We start from the raw sequence: 22,283 nt of genomic DNA on the forward strand, positions 1-22,283 counted from the left end.
GGTGTTAGGGCTGGATTTTGAGAAAGAGGAGGGGTTTAGACCAGGGGCCCAGAGATCCAAAAGAACTTCCAGAGGGCCTGGGACAGGGAGTTTGGGTATAAAGAGGATGGAGAAAGGGAATTTATGTTAGATGTGGACTCAAATTATTGTCCTAAACCTAATTTCTGTTGTTGTTGTTGTTGTTTTTTTTAATATTTTATTTATTATTTGATAGACCAAGATCACAAGTAGACAGAGAGGCAGACAGAGAGAGAGGTGGGGGGGAGCAGGCTCTATACTGAGCAGAGAGCCCAATGCGGGGCTTGATCCCAGGACCCTGAGGTCATGACCTGAGCCGAAGGCAGAGGCTTTAACCCACTGAGCCACCCAGGCACCCCTAATTTCTTTTCTTCTTCCTTTTTTTTTTTTTTTAAAAAAGGGAGTCCCAAAGCCTAGCTGTTACACTCCTTTGTGTCCTTTTTTTTAATGTGACCTTTTCATAGGTACCAACATGACCATTGTTTAGGGTGATATTTGTCTAAAAACATACAGAAGGATGCCCAGTTCAAAGGCTCCATCATCTGCCTGCGACTGGCAAGTAGAATCTTCTTTTAAATCTCAATAACAACTCACACCCATAAGCCTTTTGACAGCTTAACCATGGGCTTCCTTCAGAGCTGTCCCTCAGGAGAATCCAAGAGCTGCCGCCCCTACAAGCCCAGAAGCTTGCTCCCGGGGTTCGCTTCAGAAAACAGACTTCATTGTCACAGGCCGTAAGATTGGTGTAGTGTGAACAGTGTCTCTGGTTTCCCTCAAGAATGTGAGATGCCTTTAGTCACAGACCTACTCACCTGTGACGCAGGGCAGATGCTTCTAGAATGGAACTTCTCCAGCAGAGGTTGAGAGACCAGCACCCCTCATGACAGACTCCTCCATTGAGCTTGCACAGTTGGATAGAGGGAATGGTGATGCCAGTCCCTAGTTGGGACTGTAACCTGTCCTCTCACCCTCTGGCTATCACTGGATCCCATGACCCCCTCTGCTATTGGACCACAGTCTCGTCAGCTGCCTGCAAAATGCATCCTCTGAAAGATCTTTAGATAAGCTATCTAGCTGTATCATGCTTAGCGAAGTAAGTCAAGCAGAGAAAGACAACTATCATATGATCTCCCTGATATGAGGAAGTGGTGATGCAACATGGGGCTTAAGTGGGTAGAAGAAGAATCAATGAAACAAGATGGAATTGGGAGGGAGACAAACCATAAGTGACTCTTTTTTTTTTTTTTTTTTTTAAAGATTTTATTTATTTATTTGAGAGAGAGACAGTGAGAGAGAACATGAGCGAGGAGAAGGTCAGAGGGAGAAGCAGACTCCCCATGGAGCTGGGAGCCCGATGTGGGACTCGATCCCGGGACTCCAGGATCATGACCTGAGCCGAAGGCAGTCGTCCAACCAACTGAGCCACCCAGGCGCCCCCCATAAGTGACTCTTAATCTCACAAAACAAACTGAGAGTTGCTGGGGGGAGGGGGGTTGGGAGAAGGGGGTGGGGTTATGGACATTGGGGAGGGTATGTGCTTTGGTGAGTGCTGTGAAGTGTGTAAACCTGGTGATTCACAGACCTGTACCCCTGGGGATAAAAATATATGTTTATAAAAAATAAAAAATTAAAAAAATAAAAATTAAATTAAAAAAAAAATGCATCCTCTGACTCATAGGGCCAGGGAGATTATTCTTGCTGGTTACAAAGCCAAACTCCCAAGATATAGAGGACAAAAAGAAAACCTCTTCTGGTTTTTCTTGCATGCACATTAACAGCGGGAGCCAAGCCTTGGGTCTCAGAGCCAGATGAATACCGAAGAGGGATGGGCCCTTGGGTTGGGGGACATGTAGTGTCTCACCGGGTGCCTCCCTGCACAGAAGTTATCTCGAGGTTGGTGGGTGACCCAGTGTTAGTCTAACCCATGATGTGTCCGCTTCTAACACAAGAGTCTGAGTTAGGTGGCACGTACTCTTAAGAGCTTTGTAGGGTTCCACCTGTCCCCACCAGTTTTGTAGCTTTTGACTTCCAAGATGTCCCCTGGGAACGACTTTTATCTTGTGTGCACATTAATGCATAGCAGAGCTGGTCTAAACAGATGCTGGTTTGGTGAGGACATTGAACTCACCAGTCTGTGCGGCTGGTAGAACCGCGGGTTATTAGGGCACATGCCTGTGTTCTGCCCTGTGATCTTCCTTCTTATGAAAAATGACCTGTCCGACAGTGTGAAACAGTGGACCATCTCTGGGAGGAAAAGGATCAATAGAAACCAAGAGTACTCACAACACATCTTTACCAGAGTTGCTGTACTCAAGGAATTAGTTCTGTAAATGTTTTCTCGTGCTACTCTAAAATTTAGAAAACTAAGAAAGGACTCTCAGCACTGTGTTCCATGGGGTGACTGATGTGGTAAGAACCCTTACCTCCCGCTGTCTCCATGCCGGTCTCTCCGCTGCTGTGGCCCTGAAGCCGGGAGGGTCCTGCCAGAGAAGGCACCTCTGTGGTCGCCAGGACTGTAGGGTGGGTAAATTTTTCCTTCTGTCTTTCTAGGTTCTTTGGTGGATCTAGTAGTTCGGTGGACAAAAGACAGATTCACAGGAGGAAAACAGAAGTTCAATAACACATATACCTCCTGTATATATGGGAGAAACCCAGGAAAACTGAGTAACTCCCCAAGGTGGCCAGAGCCCTCATCTTACTTCCCTCTCAGCTAATGACAAAAGAAGATGTTGGGGCAGGGGTTGAGTTATGGGGGGGGGGGGTCACAGGAACAGCCTGGTGAGCAAGGGTAATGTTATGCATATCTAAGTCATTGCCTTGTCTGTTGATAAGTTGCTAGAGATTTTAACCACTGTGTTGTAACCTGAAACCAATGCAATGTGTGTCAACTCTACTTAAAAAGTTTCTAGAGACTTCACATCATTTCCCTCTTTCTGGTACAGGTAAGGAGATACACTTCCAAATATTTCCCTTACAGATGTGAACATTGCTTACCAAAGAGTATTAACTTCCACTCAGTTTTTATAGTTTCACTTGTGTCAGATGTCTCTTGAAAATAACCAGCTTCAACTAGTCCCCATGCCAAAGAGACACAGTTTGGAGTGGCAGATTCTACTGTCCTTTCTCCTGTTGCCTCACATGGCCTTCCTCTGTGTGTAGGCCCTTCTCGGATGTCTTCCTCTTCTTCTAAGGGCTCAGTACTGTGGCATTAGAACTCCTACCCTATGACCTCATTCAACTTTAGTTTCCTCCTTATAGACCCTGTGTCCACATATAGCCACACGGCGGGTCAGAGCTCCAACACATGAATTTTGAGGGACAAAACTCAGTTCATAACAACATAACAAGAGTCATGATAGTACCGTTCACTGGGCACTTTGTGGGCTGGGGGTTGTGCCAGACAGTTTACATCTGTTATCTCATGCAAATACTAAAACAAGTCTACAGTTAGAGTATATAGGAAATTCTAGTTAACTAATTAGAATTTAAATAAAAATTTGAAAAAATTTTTATCACAACTAAAAAAATTCTACAAGACAGCAGTATTCTCCCCCACTTAACAGATAAGGAAATCAGGCTAGAAAGTGAGGCAACATACTATAGGCGACACAAATGTCAGGATCTGAACCCATTTTATATATTTTTTATTTTTTATTAACATATAATGTATTATTTGTTTTGGGGGTACAGGTCTGTGAATCATAAGTCTTATACAATTCACAGCACTCCCCATAGCACATGCCCTCCCCAGTGTCCATCATTCCGCACCCTCTCCCTCCTGCCCCCAGCAACTCTTGGTTTGTTTCCTGAGATTAAGAGTCTCTTATGGTTTGTCTCCCTCCCGTTCCCATCTTGTTTCATTTTTCCCTCCCTTCCCCCCATGGCCCCCCACCCTCCCTTTCAAATTCCTCATATTGGAGAGACCATATGATAAGTATCTTTCTCTGATTGACTAATTTTCGGTCAGTATAATACCCTTTAGTTCCTTCCATGTTGTTGCAAATGGCAAGATTTCATTTTTTTTTTTTTTTATGGCTGCATAGTATTATTCCACTGTGTGTATGTATGTATTCCATTGTGTATGTATGTATGTATGTATATATATATATATATATATATATATATATATATATATATACACACACACACACAAATACACACCACATCTTCTTTATCCATTCATCTGTTGATGGACATCTAGGTTCTTTCCATAGTTCGGCTATTGTGGACGTTGCTGCTATAAACATTCAGGTGCATGTGCCCCTTCAGATCACTACATTTGTATCTTTAGGGTAGGTACCCAGTAGTGCGATTGCTGGGTCATAGGGTAGCTCTATTTTCAACTTTTTTTGAAGAGTGGCTGCACCAGCTTGCATTCCCACAAAGACTGTAGGAGGGTTCCCTTTTATCTGCATCCTCACCAACATCAGTCATTTCCTGACTTGCTAATTTTAGCCATTCTGTCTGGTGTGAGTTGGTATCTCATTGTGGTTTTGATTTGTATTTCCCTGGTGCCGAGTGATGTGGAGCACTTTTTCATGTGTCTGTTGGCCATTTGGGTATCTTCTTTGTAGAAATGTCTATTCATGTCTTCTGCCCATCTCTTCTTTGGATTATTCGTTCTTTTTTTTTTTTTTGACAGAGAGAGAGCACACGCGAGCGAGCACAGGCAGAGTGGCAGGCAGAGGCAGAGGGAGAAGCAGGCTTCCTGCCAGGCTAGGAGCCCAATGTGGGACTCGATCCCAGGACACTGGGATCATGACCTGAGCCAAAGGCAGCCGCTCAACCAACTGAGCCACCCAGGCGTCCCTTTGTTCTTTGGGTGTTGAGTTTGATAAGTTCTTTATAGATTTTGGATACTAGCCTTTTATCTGGGATGTCATTTGCAAATATCTTCTCCCATTTTGTTGGTTGTCTTTTGGTTTTGTTGACTGTTTCCTTTGCTGTGCAAAAGATTTTGGTCTTGATGAAGTTCTAGTAGTTCATTTTTGATCTCGCTTCCCTTGCCTTTGGCGATGTTTCTAGGAAGAATTTGCCGTTGCTGAGGTTGAACAGGTTGCTGCCTGTGTTCTCAAGGATTTTGATGGAATCCTGTCTCACATTGAGGTCTTTCATCCATTTTGAGTCTGTTTTTTGCGTGTGGTATAAAGAAATAGTCCAGTTTGATTCCTTGCATGTGGCTGTCCAATTTTCCCAACACCATTTGTTGAAGAGACTGTCTTTTTTCCACTGGACATTCTTTCTCCTGCTTTGTTGAAGATTAGTTGACCAGAGAGTTGAAGGTCCATTTCCAGGCTCTCTATTCTGTTCCATTGATCTGTGTGCCTGTTTTTGTAGCAGTACCTTGCTGTCTTGATGATGACAGCTTTGTAATAGAGCTTAAAGTCCGGAATTGTGAAGCTGCCATCTTTGGTTTTATTTTTCAACATTCCTCTGGATATTCATGGTCTTCCCTGGTTCCATATAAATTTTAGGATTATTTGTTCCATTTCTTTGAAAAAAGTTGATGGTATTTTGATAGGGATTGTATTAAACGTGTAGATTACTGTAGGTAGCATAGACATTTTCATGATACTAGTTCTTCCAAACCGTGAACATAGAATGTTTTTCCATTTCTTTGTGTCTTCCTCAGTTTCTTTCGTGAGTACTTTATAGTTTTCTGAGTACAGATTCTTTGCCTCTTTGGTTAGGTTTATTCCTAGGTATCTTATGGTTTGGGGTGCAATTGTAAATTGGATCGACTCCTTAGTTTTTCTTTCTTCTGTCTGCTTTTGGTGTATAGAGATGCAACTTATTTCTGTGCATTGATTTTATATCCTGACACTTTACAGAATTCCTGCAGGAGTTCTAGTAGTTTTAGGGTGGAATCTTTTGGGTTTTCCACATAAAGGATCATATCATCTGCAGAGAGTGAGAGTTTGACTTCTTTGCCAATTTGGATGCCTTTTATTTCTTTTTGTTGTCTGATTACTGAGACTGGGTCTTCTAGTACTATGTTGAATAGCAGTGGTGATAGTGGATAGCCCTGCCGTTGAACCCATTTTAGAGAGTATTATCCCTATACTCAAAATTTCTTAGGTTTATCAGTGATTATCATATATGAAGAAAGACCATGTTACGCAGAAGATTTTTCCACACAGAGCAAGAATGAAAGAAGCATTCTTGAACAGCGTGATGCTTGGCTGAGTCCAGGGAAAGAAAGGCTTCTCACTGGACGTGAGCTAAAATCCCCACTGTAGACAGAATGTTTATGTCTCCCTCCCCCCAGATTTGTATGTTGAAACCTAGCTCCCAGATGGTGGTATTTGAGGGGGAGCCTTTGGGATTAGTGCCTTTATAAAAGGGACCCTAGAGAGATCCTCTGTCCCTTCTCCCATGTGGGGACACAGCCAAAAAGATGGTCTGTGAACTGGGGAGCCGGCTCTTAGCAGACATGGATTCTGCCAGGCCTTTATTCTTAGACTTCCCAGCCTTCACAACTGTGGGAGATAACAGTTTGTCCTTCATGAGCCACCCAGCCGTGGTTTTCTGTTGCAGCAGCCCAGAGGGTCTAAGAAGGCCCCGCTGGAAAGGCTGTTCCTATGGTGGAGAAGGGCACCTGCCGTCCACACTTCTCAAGTGTGGCCCCAGATCAGTAGCTTCAGCATTTCCTGGGAATTTGTTAGAAATATAAGCCCCAACCCAGTCCTGAATCAGAGACTCCGGAGGTGGGGCTCAGCAGTCTGTTTGAACCAGCCCCCTGGGCGAGCTTTGATGCTTTAGGTTGGAGAACCACCGCTCGTGCACTGCTGAAGAGCGTCCAATGCCCCCTTCTGCTGAGTCCGTATTTACCCAACAACCAGGGGCTGCAGTTTGGGGACCCGCCTACATTTAGGGCATGTGCTGCTTCCCTTTACGAGGATCTTTCTGATTGAAATCCATAAGCTAAGTTTTACACAGGAATTTCTTGTGGTCTGGCAGAGGAGATCCGTCCAGCTGAGAATGACCCATCCTGTGCTATAGAGAATATCCAGTTCTGAGACTGAAAGTGAGGCGGGGCTCTGCTCAGGGGTGGGGAGCTCGGGGGGGTTCACTAAGGTAGATGCCTCAGAGCCAGGTGGTCCAGCGGCAGCCCCCCTGCCCCACCCCTCCCTGGGCTCTCTCTTTCCTGTCCCTGCACTCCAGAGGAAGGAATTACAGGTCAGCAAAGAAGAGCTGCTAGTCAGCGCCCCTCATCTTTGCATCATGGGCGCAAGCGACCTGTTGCCTTCCTAGCCTGACTTCATGGACTGTGGAGTGTTATTTAGTGGTATTTGTAAAAGTGGTAGGTGTTTTTCAATTTGATTTGACAGCTCTCAGGACTAAGTCTGTAGGGAAATGATCCAGACTTCTAGGATCAAAGCTTTTGGCAATTTCTTTTGGCATTCCCAGCCTTCTAGACGCAGACAGTCACGGAGTGGTTACTGTTTCTAAAGTGAAGAGAGCTTTCTGTTTATTGCTACGAGTATTAGTATTTGGGTGAAGGACAACTTCTAGGAAATTCTTCTGGAGTCATTGCAACCAGGCTGAGTTATCGGTTCCATCCAGATACCAAGTCATGCTGTTGTGGGTAATTAGAGAAATCGAGAACAAAGTTGAGAAAAGGACAGGGAGTGGAGCCGCCGGCGGAGGCGTGAGTTGTCGGTGCAGCCTTGGGAAGAAGGGTCGGAGAAGCCGGACGGGAAGCATAGCCAAGGCCTTCTTACATTTACAACTGGGCGTTATAATCCTCAGGGAGGAGGCCGTTCAACTCTGGTGAAGGGGTGCCGGCAGGGCCCCGGGGGGCTCCTTTTCTACCTTCTGGAGTTGTCATGGCGGCGTCTGCGCGCTGTGGGGTCTGGGAACCACATGGCCACCTGGGGGATTTTCCCTCCACTTCAGATGAGCTAAGCATGTCAAAAGAAAAATAAGTTACCTAGATTTCTTCCTGTGTTTAGAAGTTCATCCCTGTGTTTAAAAGCTTATAGTGAGTCAAAGGTGTTGAATGGCAAAATATCATGGATTGCCCCCTCTGAATATAAAGGGGCTTCCTTGTTGTATTTGTAAAAGTAGGTATGTGTGTTTCTGTTTTTATAGATCTTGGTGAATAGCAGATTTATAATACAAATTATTTCATGACTTCAGGGGAGTCAGATTGGAGGGGGGATTATTAGCTTGTTTTATATACCTCTTTATTGTAGGACTGGTACAAGCCTTTAACTATTGTTGACTCCATAAAATACATCTTAAATTTTATAAGAACTTTGAAGCCTTCCTCACAAACTCAGTTCCCAGTTCTCTCTCTCTCTCATAAATCTCTCAATTTCCTCAAATATGAATTCTGCCATGAGAAATTAGAAACGTAGACCCTAAGTCTGGGGAAAGATTCCGATAGATAGCACGGATATGGCCAACTTTCCAGGCAAGAGAACACTCATGAGAATTGAAGGGAAGTCCAGTTTATCAGGCTAAGGATGTTATCAGTGGAAATTCCAAAGGAGAAGAATGAGGCGTGAAAAGTAAGTTCCATGTTTGCCTGTGCTTCAGAGAGAGATTTCGATCTTTATGTTTTGATGACTTCTGGACCCACCGAGTGCAGCCTCCAACATCTCAGATAATATACCCCAGAATTCCAGTGGCAGAATTTTGACTTAAGGAATGCTGTGATTTGTAATAAGAACTATATGTTTGGTCTTCGTCCCAGTCCTCAGTCCCTTGGACTTCCCTAAGGGAGAGGAGTAAGGAAGGTAAAAGGAGCATCTTCCATTATTTCTACCAAGCCCCTTTCAACCAGACCCGAGCTTATGTGCATGAGGCAGCTTTTGGAAAGCCTCTAAAGACAGGGCCTACTTGTCAGGGAAACCAAGAAGGCTGTGAAGGGACTGGAACTTTCACCTCCACCCCACCTACCCGAGCCCCTGGGGAGGCAGTAGAGGCTGGAGGTTGAACTAATCCCCCGTGGCCGTGATTTAATCAGTCGTGCCTCCATAATGGAGCCTCTCTGAAGAGGTGTGAAGAGGTTCCCGACTGCTGACCACATACATGGAGGTGCCGGGAGGGTGGCACCCCCGGATGGGGGGGAGGCTCTGCGCGCCGGCCGCCATACTGGATTCTATCCATTCCTTCTTTGTGGCTGTTCTGGGTGTTTCCTTTTATAATAAATGAGTAATCCAGTAGCTAAATGATCTCCCTCAGTTCTGTGAGTGCCTCTAACAAAGTGTCAAATCTGAGGAGGGGGTTGTGGGGACTTGGGGTTTATAACACGTCTGTCAGAAGCACTGGTGACTGCCCGGACTTGGACTTGGCATCTGATGTGGGGGTGTCTTGTGGGACTGAGCCTTTAACCTGTGAGGCAGGTAGATAGTGTCAGAACCAAACTCAGCTGTAGACACCCAGGTCGTAGATACCAGGGGCAGAATTGCTTGGTGTGGGGAATGTGCCCAGAGTTAGTGGCCAGAGTTTTCTGAGTATGAAAAAGAAGTTTTGTTCCTTTCACTTAATTTCAAGAAAGGGGCAAAAACAAACAAACAAACAAACAAACAAAAAACCCACCCCATATTGATTGCATCCTTCGTAGGACTCCTGTATATTTATATCTGTATCATTTGTGAATGTCTTTTCTTTCTGGCCACTTAGTGGTGTTTGAGGTCAGGAGCCATTTTTTCCTATTTATATTATATTCTCAGATTGCTCACATATGCTTGATAAATGGTTTCTGAATGAATGAACCAAACTGTTTCTCTAAATCAGTTGACAGTCTCTAAGGAGAGGGTGACCGTGGAATCCTGCACTGCCTGATCTGGAAGCCTCCTTAATATCACAACTGACCTCCTTTCTTTGATCTTAGAGCCGGGTGTGGTATTTGGAAAATTTAGTCTATTTGCTCCTATATGTGGAACCATAGGACTGGAACTGGAACCAATAGAAATTGCCATCAAGATGTTTTACAATAGACAATGAAAAAGTTAATCCTACCCACTACTGTCTCTTATTGGACAATGAGAGATGTTTGGGATGGACACAGAAAATAATGTTTGGTGAGTAGTTACTGGGCTTGGCATCTTGCTAGTTAGTTTGCAAATCTTTGTCAGCTTAATCTAACCTCACTCATTTAATGCATGTTTTATCTTGTATTTAGAAATGAAGAGATTTATTTATTTATTTATTTAGAGAGCACACAAGTAGGTGGAGTGGCAGGCAGAGGGAGAAGCAGGCTCCCCACTGAGCAAGGAGCTCAATGAGGGACTCAGTCCCAGGACGCTGGGATCAAGACTTGAGCCGAAGGCAGTCGCTTAACCCACTGAGCCACCCAAGTGTCCTGAAGAGATTTGTTCTGAGAGGTTACATCACTTGGTCAAAAGATGAGATCAGTTGGAATATCAAAATTCAAGTCATTTGGCCTTAAAGACTTGCACTTTTTTTTTTCTCCCGTTCTCCTGTGCTGCTTCTAATATGGTGACCACATCTCTTCCCTCAGCTGACCACATGGCTTTACATACAGATTTCTTCTATTTTCAGTATTGTATGTTCCATATAATGCATGATGTGCGACATGCCAGAAGTCCATTTAGTAGCACAGGTTAAACTTCTAAAATATGTCAGAATTTTAAATAACAAAATTGCTAAGCAGCCCCTCTGAGAGATTTCGGAGGCCAAGGGCAGACTACCCCAAGATGGGCCACTTTGGCATGAAGATAATTTTGAGGTAAAAGTAGTCAAAACACAGCAGATTGAGGAAATGCTCTTTACCTCCCCCACAACTGCTTGAAAAGAAATTTAGTTGGAGGACCTGCTCCAGGAAGAGAGCTGTCACCTTAGATAACTGCATTATACTGTGAACTAGGTCTGGTAGACAGAGAGGAACCAGAAAGGCCTGCTTGATCAAAGCCCTCTATGTCCCATTGTTTCTGAGTGGCCCAGCAAACATTGGTCTACCAAACACTTACTCTTTTTTATTCTTCCTGAAGGTTGCATTCCTTCCCTTTGAGGTCCCAGATCTGTTACTCGCTTCTCCGTGGTCAGCATGACAGACATACCTCAGTTTGCCTCATTTTGCCTGTCTTTGCAATTTCATGTCTGTGTGGACTGCCCATCCATATAATTTTAAATTTGATTTTTCTCTTGTTAATCTGTCTTATGTCCATCTGATCTTTAGTACAGCTGGAAGGACCTTGAAGGGCAAAAGAAATTTCTTCCTCCCTGACAAGATGATTCCCAGTACTTTGGACCAGCGGTGGTTGGGTTGTGTGGGGGAGGAAGACTTTCCCCTCTATCCTCTTAGATTCCAGTGCTTTGAGCCTTGCAAATCAAACTGACAAAAGGCAGAAAAACAAAAGAAAAAATAGATTATATTACCCACTTCTACATGGGAGTTCCAAGGAAATGGGACTTAAAGAGACATTTAGAATTGGGCGCTATATACTATTTTAACAAAGGACAGCATAGTGTGGAGGCAAAGGAAAGGGGGTTGGGAACTTCTGGGGTTAGGGGTAAGTTTTGGGGAGGTAACTAGGAAATGTATGATAAGTATGGTTTTTTGAAAAGTTTATTGTGCAGATAAGAGCCTTCTCAGGGGATCAGAGTACTTGTGGAGTAGTTCTCTTCCTTGTATGGGACAAAGACACCTGCTTTTAGACAGGAGAGGGAGGGCAGAGAACTGCTTTCAGCTCAAAACAGTCCTTGCGCCAGAGGGGCGTATTTCGGGGAGGCGGACTGTGATCTTCTGTAGTTTTCAGCTTTCGTCTTGGCCAGCAGTTTACTACACAGTAGTATCATCTGTAGTTTTGTTTGCCTTGCCTTGATAGATTTTAGTTTCAAATTTCTGACCAATGCAAGCTGATATTTTGGCTTATTAGATTCTGAGTTTCTTTAGTGAATTCATAATTATGAGAATATTTTATCATTTAAAAAAAATCCATATAAAACCATGAGTATTGTTGAATGGCTCCTGGCATTGGCACATTCCCCAGGCCTCTGGTGTTCCAGCTCGGGACTAAAGAGCTTACAGGGGAAGGCCAAGCTCCCCATCTTTTTCCCCCCAGAGTTCTAGAGACAACGTTACTTTAACTTGAGATGAGCAAAGAACAATTCAAATAGAAGAGGAACTAGAGGGGTGGGGACCATAGCAAAACAGTACGCTTCCCTACCTATGTGGTTATTTACATAATTGTGTTTTTATAACATTTCCTGTACTTTTCTGTAAGCTGATGCTGCCCTAATTATACATTTTCAAGAGAACACTTCATTGTACCCCAAATTATATAGTGCTTTAAAAAGGTACCTTCTTACTGGTTTACCAAATACCTTATAAGTGTGTAATTACGTAAAACAATTCAGGGTACAGAATAGAAACAGCCCGTACCGTTCACAGATGTCGTTATTGTTACATAATTGAGTACAAGGCTTTCAAAGATGTATAATATTTTTTCTTATGTAAGAAAGAAAGAAATGACTCATTGCAGTTATAATGTGTCACAGAGACTCCTGCCGAAGTAGAATGCTCGTGTTCCATTTCGTGAGTTCTCTATAGTACATTGTCAATGGACTTGCCTTTGTGGATGGGAAAGTGCCACTTATTCCAGCAAATTACCTTCGTGGTGGATGGACCTGCTTGTTAGATGGCTTGTGGGCACCTGCGTGAAGCAGAGGCGGGACTCCTGTTTCATGGCCCACCTGTGCACAGTGTCCTTACCAAGGTGGGCACCGGGAAAGTCCCCCCCACCCCCTTCACAGACTCACTCCTTGAGAAACCCACTGGGGACCTGTCGCCTGCCCCGCACACTGGGCGTGGGCTGGCTTCCTCCTGGACCTTAGCTCTTGTTCTTTTCCATGACTGCTAAATCCATCTTGGGACCCCAGGGATTCCAATCACAGGGAAGGTGACCTCAGTGGAACACAACCGAGGAAATAGGACTTATTAAGTCCTGGATTTAGTGTTTATTTATTTTATTTTTATTTTTTTTCTGGGTTTAATGTTTAATTTTCCAAAGTCATTTTCAGCACTATTGTAAGAAAAAAGTTGCTTATCTTAGGGCATTAGAATTGGAAGGACTTGTGTTTCTGATGAAAAAACAAAATTGAAGGGACGCCTGGGTGGCTCAGTGGGTTAAGCCGCTGCCTTCGGCTCGGGTCATGATCTCAGGGTCCTGGGATCGAGTCCCGCATCGGGCTCTCTGCTCAGCAGGGAGCCTGCTTCCCCCTCTCTCTCTGCCTGCCTCTATGCCTACTTGTGATCTCTCTCTGTCAAATAAATAAAAATAAAATCTTAAAAAAAAAAAAGAAAAAAAGAAAAAACAAAATTGAAAAAAAAAAATAGGTTAGGTTTTGTGTTATTGACAGCTGTCCCCGTATTTTTCTCTTCGGAGGGAATTGTCTTTTGGGAATAAGCTGGAGCTACGCACAAACTTACTCATTCCCTCAAAGGTTTTGATATTAGCCTTAAGATAGTCCTTTTCTCTAGGGAAACCTCTCTTTTAGCAAGAACTTCGAAAGATGAGTCGCGGAACTGGTCTTCATCTATTTTTATTGGTTTTCCTTCCACCTCTGTTTTTGTGATTCTTGCCTCAAAAACTGACCTTAATGAGATCTTTGCACCCCTGGGCTCCTTGTGGTGCATTGATCTGTCCAGCAAAAGACTCAAGTTCAAGGACCAACTTGGCCGCGGACGACTAAACCGGGGAGTGGAGATTGATTCATAACGGTGAGCGGGCTGGTGTTGAAAGTGGATCGTTCTGTCACCGCAGCCCGTTGCCGTTATCAATTACGTGTCATTAAACAGCTAACCTAACTGAATGATTTACTTTGTGTTTAACGGCCTTTTTCAATTAAAGGGAGCAAATGCCAGGGAACTGGGTTGCAATATCAGAAACCATATATTTTCTCCTGTTAACACCAGCATCCCAAGCTTGTGAGGGCCGGCCGCGTCGATGTTTGGCTGCGGGCTGTACCGCTCTAGTTTAAGTGGTCCAAACAAATGATTATATGGTTGGGAACAGGCCTCACACTGCCCCCAGAGCTTTCTTTCCACGCACTTCCATTGATGTCCCCTCACGGCCCGCGTGGGAGGGGTTACTTTAGGGCAGATCACGCTCTTTATCGTGCTGGCATTTGTTTCCATTTCAGGGACCCTTGATGTTTCTTTATATACATGGACAGGTTCGCTGTGTGTGTATTTTTTAAACTATCATATAAAGTATCCTCTAAATAATATATATAGTTACGTGGTTATTTAGCATCATGACCTGACTCTTAAGCTGTGGACTTGGCAGTTGCAGGGCGGGTGGTGTTGATACAACAAGACGACTTGGTCTGGGAAGGCAGACTCGCCCCCTCCCTCCACCGCCCAAAGAAGCTCTGGACTTTTTTCTCCAACTTGCAGTGGTGATAACTGGAACCAGACATTCTAGTTTCTTGGGACGTTGTTTTATTGTCTTGCAAGTTATTACGGTATGTGGATTTCACAAGGCTAAGCTACACACAGGACTTCTCAAAAGTGCCTTTGCGATGGATGGATAGATTAACTGTTACTCTGAAGTTGAGAATTTGAACCGTTAACTGACCCACTGTGTTTGCCGTCTGTGTAAAAGTTTGTTATAACAGTGCTAATTACCAAGCAGCTGGATTTGTGAAAAAGTGCACAGCAGTAATTTGCACCTTACTGTTGCTTTGCCATGAAGAAAATCGTGAGCACATAACACAGGGTGCGCGCACTTGATTGATGAACTTCCAGAGAGCCTGTGTATCTAGGGATCTGTAACAGTTTGACTTTTTGACTATAGCATTTGGTTTCTATATTTGCGCTTCAGGGACACTCATTTTTTACCCAAATAAGAGCTGTTGAGTGCCAAATAGGACATTTTAAAAAGAGAAGGGTAGCATTCTATAATAAGAGTCATGCTCTTAAGTTGTTATGTGCTTTTGTTTATATTTTGCTAGTTTTAGGGGGAAGAACAAGAAAAAAGATTTCCTTTCTAATCCCTTACTTTCGGTATAAAATCATGAACTGGAGTAGTCCAATTTCAGTGTTTTGGTGTTGGTGTTAAAATCCTTGTTTCATTGGCAGTTCAAAATGGTTCTGCTGGGTTCACATCCTGAATAAATCCTTCTACATAATTGGAGCCCATAACAGACTTAAACCAGCAGAGTTTTGTGTTTTGTTTTGTTTGCGTGGATAAGAACAACTCCAAGTCTTGGGAAAGAATTTATTTTTGCCCTTTGGATGGAACAGAAACATCTGCTTCAGGTGGTTTACAAGTGTTCCTTATTAACCCGTGAGCCAAAAAACCCAGATAGGGAGATCTGACTTTGAAAACGACACAGCCCGTGTTTGTGTAAGTATATATTCAGATTAATTCCACATACCTCTTATTTGGATTTCTGACAGCCAGGAACTTTGAAAAGAAACAGGTGTTTTTAAAAAGGAATGTGAAAAATTACATTTTCTCTCCTAGCACAAGAGTTTGTCGGTACTTTTCAGAAATCCTGCTCACAGGCAGAAAGGAAAGGTTTCAAAGGAACCTCATCTCCATATGGTTTTACTCGATAATCCTTTATCCAACATCTTCAGCCCTCATTCCTTTGCTTTCTTGCCCGTGGCTACATTTCTATCTCTGCATCAATTAGCACAGTGATTTATACAACAAGCAAGCAGTTTAGAGGTAATGGTACACAATTAACATCTCATTCCACCAGAAAGGGTATGCTAAATACCCCAGTCATTGCTTTCTCTGCCTGGAATTGAAATAAGTGTTTGTCCTAATTCATATGCTATCTGATGTGAAGTGGGCCTGCTTTGTACTGCACTACACCATTAATCTAATTATAGATAGCTGCAAATGAAGTGCTGTCGGAGCCCGGAGACGGAAGAAAATAGCCTTTTGTCATTTAGCCTGACTCTGTGAAGCGGGATCACACTTTACGGGGCAATACTGCAAAATGGAAATCTCCATAATATTGCTGCCTGTTGCATCTTTTCTAATTGCCACTGCATTGTAAACACAACCGGGCGCTGATCTAAATAGAGCTGTAGATCTGCTGTCTTGTGGGCTGCCGGAGAGTCCTCCGAGTGCTGTTGGATTAAATGATGCGTCCTGATTGACAGCTACCTTGAGACTGCGCGGATGGAGTTGTCACCGCGCTCGGCTAACAGGCAGCTGCGGCGGCTGCCGCTGCGTAGACGCTGTTCTGTTCGCTCACCTTCTCTGCCCCGGGCGTCCCTTCCAGAGAAGGGCTGCGAGCTGTGGGCTCGGATTCTCCACGTTTCCTGGAGAGTTCGGTCGGGTTGGCTTTGCTGGGCCGGATGCTGAAGTCGAGGGGAACGCGGTTTGCAGGGCGCTGACCCTCTGCTGTGTTGCCCGCCCCCCAGCCCGTTCATGGTGTAGCCCACAGAGAACTTAGGAAAGGAAAAAAAAAAAGTTGGATTAAGATTCTGATTCCACCTCGGTGTTTAATTTAAAGATGTGTCACGTTTTGTAGCGAGTCGTTTCTGTCACTTTAAGGGATTGACAGTTGCTCTCCAGCTCAGAGTTAGGAGTTAGAGTTAGGAGAAGAGACTTCCCGGGGCACATCTGAGGGTCAGTGCTGCGGCCACACTGGAAATGAAGACACGGTTGAAGGTGGGAGACCTTTGGGGTCAGGAGGTGGAAAACTTGTGTTGGAAGAGGTGCGCAGCCACCTGACTTGGCGAGGGTCCACAGAGAGGATGTTAGGGGACTCGATGTAAAATAATTACTAGGCAAGGTCATCATTTACCCTTGACCCAGATGGCCCACAGTTGCCCGGCAAAACCATGACCAGTTCAGCCAGTGTCCACCAACTCCTTGTTTTGGAAGAACGATGCAGAGATGGAAAGCAGAGGTGCGCCGTGTGACGAGGAAGTCACAACTGGAAAAACACGTAAAGCACTCTTAGTCCTCATCCTGCCAGGAGCCCACAGACCTCGGAATCGCGCAGGTGTGAGCACGTGGGAGGTGTCAAGTGGCTGGAAAATCGGGAGGCCTCAGAGGCTGGAGGGTTTAAGCTCCCTGGGGAGGTGCAGCGGCCCGTGTCAGGGTGTTCTGTGTGACCTCCTGAGTGGGGCACGTCCACAGCGCGGGCTGCTCTACCGTCTGCGGCACACGCAGCCGTGTGTGTGCGTGTGCGTGTGGGTGTGTGTGTGCGCACATGCCAGGCTCCCGTGGCCGGACCTGTTTGCAGGGTGGTTTTCTTAACTGATCTGATCAAAAAGTATATATCTCTCCCAACCCATGACTGCCCCCCCAGCTCTGACAGCTCTCTGCTCCCCAACTTCCCCTCCTGTTTTCAGCTTCCACGGTAAGAGTTGCATGTTCATTTTTAGAACAGTTGCATCGCGTCCCTTTTAATCATCCATCTCTCGTAGTTTTTGTCCCGCTCCTTTTATGTCTGGTATGATTCCCTTCTCTTTCTTCCTCTGGAACTTGTTGGGAGACATTTTCATGTTGGGCATGGTTTTACTTTGCGGACACCATACCATTGACTTGCTTAGAGACCCAGGCTCGGGTCATTAGATAGCACCTGGGTCCTATCGGTTATTGTCCTGCGGGCAGTCTGGAGAGCCCTGTCCTCAGCACTTGCTTACGGGGTGAGCTGCCTTTTTTTTTTTTTTAAAGTTATTTATTATTATTTAACAGAGAGAGAGTGAGAGACAGAACACAACCAGGGGGAGTGGAGAGGGAGAAGCAGGCTCCCTGCTGAGCAGAGCGCCCAATGTGGGGCTCCATCCGAGGACCCTGAGATCATGACATGTGCCAAAGGCAGACACCTAATAACTGAGGCCCCCAGACACCTGTGAGCTGTTTTTCGAGAACGTGATCATTTGACTGTGGTTGGGGAGCATCTCCCTACAGCCACAGTGAGACTCTGTCCGGCTCCAGAGCTGGTCCACCTCAGGCCCCGCCCGGAGCAGCTTCTAATCCCGCATGACCTTGCGGCGTGAGCCCCTTCTGGCCTCAAAGGATTGTACTTCCATGTCCCGTCAACTAATCTTTCTGATCTTGGACTCCTACCCCCGAAAAATCCAGTTTGTGGTTTCCGTGCTTGCAAACAGTAACAACAAGTTAAAATCCAGCCTCTCCAGGAAGTTCTGCAGAACCCATTAGGGCTGTTAAATGCCTAGAGTAAAAACCCTTAGGGTTTACTTGGTGCGTCCCAGGGCATTTTCCCGCATTTTTTCAGCGAGTTGACTGCCGTGCCCGTGCCCTCTAAGAATTCAGAGAAACCAATAAGTAGCAGTTTTGATCATTAGCTCTGAAGGCCCTAGTGTATACTGTTAAATAACTTCTTTCCTGGCAGCATCGGAAAGCTCTTCTGGTTCGCACCAGGCCAGTGGTTCTGCGGGGCCCAGATGCCGGGCCCGCCCCGCTCCCACCCCGGTTCCCACCCGGGCTGGCGCCCCCCTGTGCTGCTGCGCAGGCCTGGCCAGGCCCGAGCCAAGCCGTTGTTTTAATAGGCGTGTTTGTGTGGGCACGCCGAAGGGGTCAGGACAACATCAAAGGTAATCTTAAAAAGGGAACCTTCTTGCTGCCTCCTCTTTTTATATTCAGAAAGGTCGTTTCTTCGCCAACTCTTTGCACTGAGGCCTCTCCTGAGGCATTTACCCCCTTGTTATTTTTCACTTGTGATTACAATAAGTCGCTTATCCCCCAGACAGATTTAAGAACAATAAACAAATACAAAAGGAAAAGGAACATCTCATCAGTAACAAAGACCGCATCTAAAGGCGTTGAGTTTTGTGGCTGTTTTACATCTCTTTCCAAGCAAAGCAGGAGTCCCACGGAGAAAGGAATTCAAAAGATATGAAAATTATAAAAATAGTAAAAGGATCCAGTTTTAGGCAGGATCTTGTCATTTCTGGGGAGAAATGGAGCTGGGTACAATCTTTGCTCTTTATTTATATTAAGGCTTGTTTGTGATATAGCTAAAATTAGTTTTTAAGTCTGTCCACTGTGGTGAAATGTGAGAAATCATATTATCCTCAGTGGAGAAAGATACTTTCCCTGAATTTTGACTTCTCATTTTGAAGTCAAATGGTACAAGGAACAAGGGGGGGAAAAATCAATCTGGGTACTGCATGGAACCTGGACAGCTGGCCCAGTGCTGGCCAGTCGCATGGAGGGAGCGGCGGAGGGTGCCGACAGCCAGAGAATTGACTTCCTATTCACTCGCCTCCTCCTAGTGATGTTGGATTTTATTTTCCAAGGCAGACAGAGCCCAGATACGAAAACCATGCAATTTGGTACAATTATATTCTCCCTTCTTTCACTGTCCACCACCTCCCCCATAGTTTAAATGAAGGACTTTGAGGTACAATTCATTGCTGATAAATAGTCCCTCTTACCCAGAATGTGTATTAGACTGACAGCAGAATGCACTCTCCTTGCTTTTCCCTTGCCACTTATGACTCAGATGAATTTTAATAGGAGCAAAAAGCTTTTATTTGCACAGTAATTTCACTTAAGGATCATATCCTTCAGAAACTGGCAGACACTCGCATGTCTTGATTGCAAAACACACACTCAGGAGTAAAGAAACATGCAAAAGATGTTATTAGTCAACCTGTCACAGTGGCAAATCTGCCTCTCCTGGGGCCCTCCCCTACCCCTTTGGAATAGGCGCTGCAAAGTGCAGGCTCGGAGAGGACCCCCATCCCTGTCCAGAATGAGGGGGGTGAGTTCTGTTTTGCTTTTGCATCCCTGCGGTCAGGATGCCCACAGGAAGCTTTGAGTTACAGCAGCTTTTTTTCCCCCAACAAAATGGAGCCGCCTGGAAGTTGTCTGTCTTACCCCTGGGGGATACGATCTGCTAGGAATCCAAACCTCTTCAGGTGGTGGTTTCAACTTCCCTGAGTAACACCTCCTCAAACAGCTTTGGTTTGTTTCTTCTTGGGCAGACCAAACCGTGGCTCTCATACTTGGCCACAGAGATGGGGAGGGGTTTTTCTCGCAGACGCAGAAATTTCTCCTTTATTAGGAATGTTCTGTTGGACTGAACTTCCCTTTAATGCGCCCGTAATTGTTCGAGAACCCCCTACAAAAGGTTTCATGGAAATGCTTGTGCGCAACGTGTCTTTCAACGGTTTTACAATCTTGGTATTATTGTCTCTCGGTGTTCAAGATACTCACTCTGTGTCATCCTAATCTACCCTAACCGTCCTGGTACCTTGGAAAGGCTGCCTCACGTTGTGCCTCAAAGAAAGCTAGCTTTTCCTGTAGTGCATCTAACATATTGTATCCCTAGAAAAAAATTGAATTTTAAATATTATTTTGCCCCAAACGAACACTGAAACCCTTTGTCTTAACTACTTGGTGGCGCAGCCGTTCTGCTGGGGAGTGGGAAGCGCGAGACGGCGGTCTGCTGCCATCTGCTGGCGGCTGCTCGCAGCGTCACCCCTCTGCTCGCTGACCCAGACCGCTCCTAGGATTGGGGGAGCCGGGGGTGGGGGTGGGCAGAGACGCTTACCAGCGGTAAAGGGAATGCAAGGAAAAGTCTCACTGTTTTCGTTACAGATTTTTGAGATATTTCTCATAATGAGACAGGGTGTTTGTCACTAGTTAGTGGAGTCATTCTTATTTAAAGAAACTTCTTAAATCCTACTACCCATAACATGTGCCAGAAACAAATGTATTCTTGTTTTTAAGTACAATAATTCAAAACCATTTGATTTCAAAGATGTTATCATTTAAATTTCAAAGCTGCAAATGGATTCTGCATGAATGCTACATCTGAGGAGAAGTTCTTCCTTGAAACTCATTTATGGTGTTTGTTGTTGTTGTTGTTGTTTTTCCTGCCTTCAGTATCAGGTGCATATCTTAACCAAACTGGCTGCAGAACTGAACAAATTTATGCTGGAAAAAGTGGCTGAGGACACAAGCAGTATTCTGCGCTCCCCAATGCCTGGCGTGGTGGTGGCCGTCTCTGTCAAGCCTGGAGACATGGTAAGGACCATGCCTGTCTGTGGGACGGGGCGGACTGAGGCGTGACCTTGCTCTGTGCAGCTCTTTCTTGACCACGGAAAAGCGGAAGAGCTTGTGTGCATTCCCTGTCCGGCTGTTGCACATTTGAGTTGGGTTGGTAACACTACCTCTTGAGTACCTCCCCTCCCAAAGACTTGGGACTAGCATAGAAATAAGGCCCGATTCATTCTGTTAATTGGCGAATTTAGTATTTTGGCAATATTTTATTTAAACTTTCTATGTACTTCCTACCGTTCTGGGCTCTGAGCATCCCTGAAGAACTGATACCAAGAAATAGCCCTTTGATGGGAACTTTCTGTATGACTTCTGGAATAAATGGGAAGGGAACTAAGGAAAGTTAATGCCATAGACCGTGTAGTATCAGAGCCCTCCTGTTACTTGATACGTGTAATGTAGGATCACAGTTTGAAGCTTTTCTTCTCAACCTTGTGACATTAAGGCACAAATCAAGGCTGTATTAATATTTCCGTACATGTTTAGTCTCACAATAACATGCTATTTTAGTGGGATGCATGCATTTCACAGAACATGGATAGAAGTCTCTGTGGACTTGCTGCAAAAATAAGAAGAAAACAAAGATGCAACCAGATTTCTAGGGGACACTTAGACACGAGCATTTTTCTTTACGTGCTGGAAAATAATGGCCAAACATGACCATCTTCGATGGATGATATGGTGATTCCATTTTGTATCTCTGGTGAGGAGTTTACACGTTCTCCTGTAAAGAGGCATTACAAATGCCTGTGTATTTCTACATTAACATAAGTAAAATAAGGTTGAGAAAAACTCATATAGCTGGCACTGGCTTCTAGAAAGATACTTAACGATAAATGAAAATCAAGAAAAAACAATCACCTTCAGTTGTTTAAATAAGTGGCCCTGGAACTGGTAAGCGAAGTCGGAAAGCTGACTCCAACAATTGCTTTGACCTGAGGATACTGAAATAGACTCCACCTGCTTTTCTAGAAAAGCACAGAAGAGGCTCAGTAGCTGTGAATTGTTATCTTCACTTTGAGAGCACTGACATTCGTGGAAGAAAGTGCACAGTAAGACTGTCTTAAGAGGGTACCTGGGGGCTCAGTTGGTTAAGCGTCTGTCTACAGCTCAGGTCACGGTCTCAGAGTTGGGGGATACAGCTCACAGACAGTCCCCTGCTCAGCAGGGAGTTTGCATGAGGATTCTCTCCCTCTCCCTCTCCTCCTCCTGCACACACATGTGGTGCTTTCTCTCTCTCTAAAATAAATAAATAAATCCTTTTTTTCCCCTTTTCTTTTCTTT

At 44.8% G+C, this 22,283-nt stretch overlaps 1 protein-coding gene across 2 annotated transcripts in view; it reads left to right on the forward strand.

The window, feature by feature from the left end:
• PCCA (propionyl-CoA carboxylase subunit alpha) overlaps nucleotides 1-22,283 on the forward strand; it is a 403,241-nt gene that overhangs the window by 367,820 nt on the left and 13,138 nt on the right. For both annotated transcript variants that reach the window (XM_082700821.1, XM_082700820.1), the window contains exon 22: nucleotides 20,826-20,966. In XM_082700821.1, the coding sequence (XP_082556947.1) occupies nucleotides 20,826-20,966 (141 nt within the window). The remainder of the gene's footprint in view (nucleotides 1-20,825; nucleotides 20,967-22,283) is intronic.

This window comes from Mustela nivalis (assembly GCF_964662115.1).
Source record: "Mustela nivalis genome assembly, chromosome: 15".
NCBI classification, from domain to species: Eukaryota; Metazoa; Chordata; class Mammalia; order Carnivora; family Mustelidae; genus Mustela; species Mustela nivalis.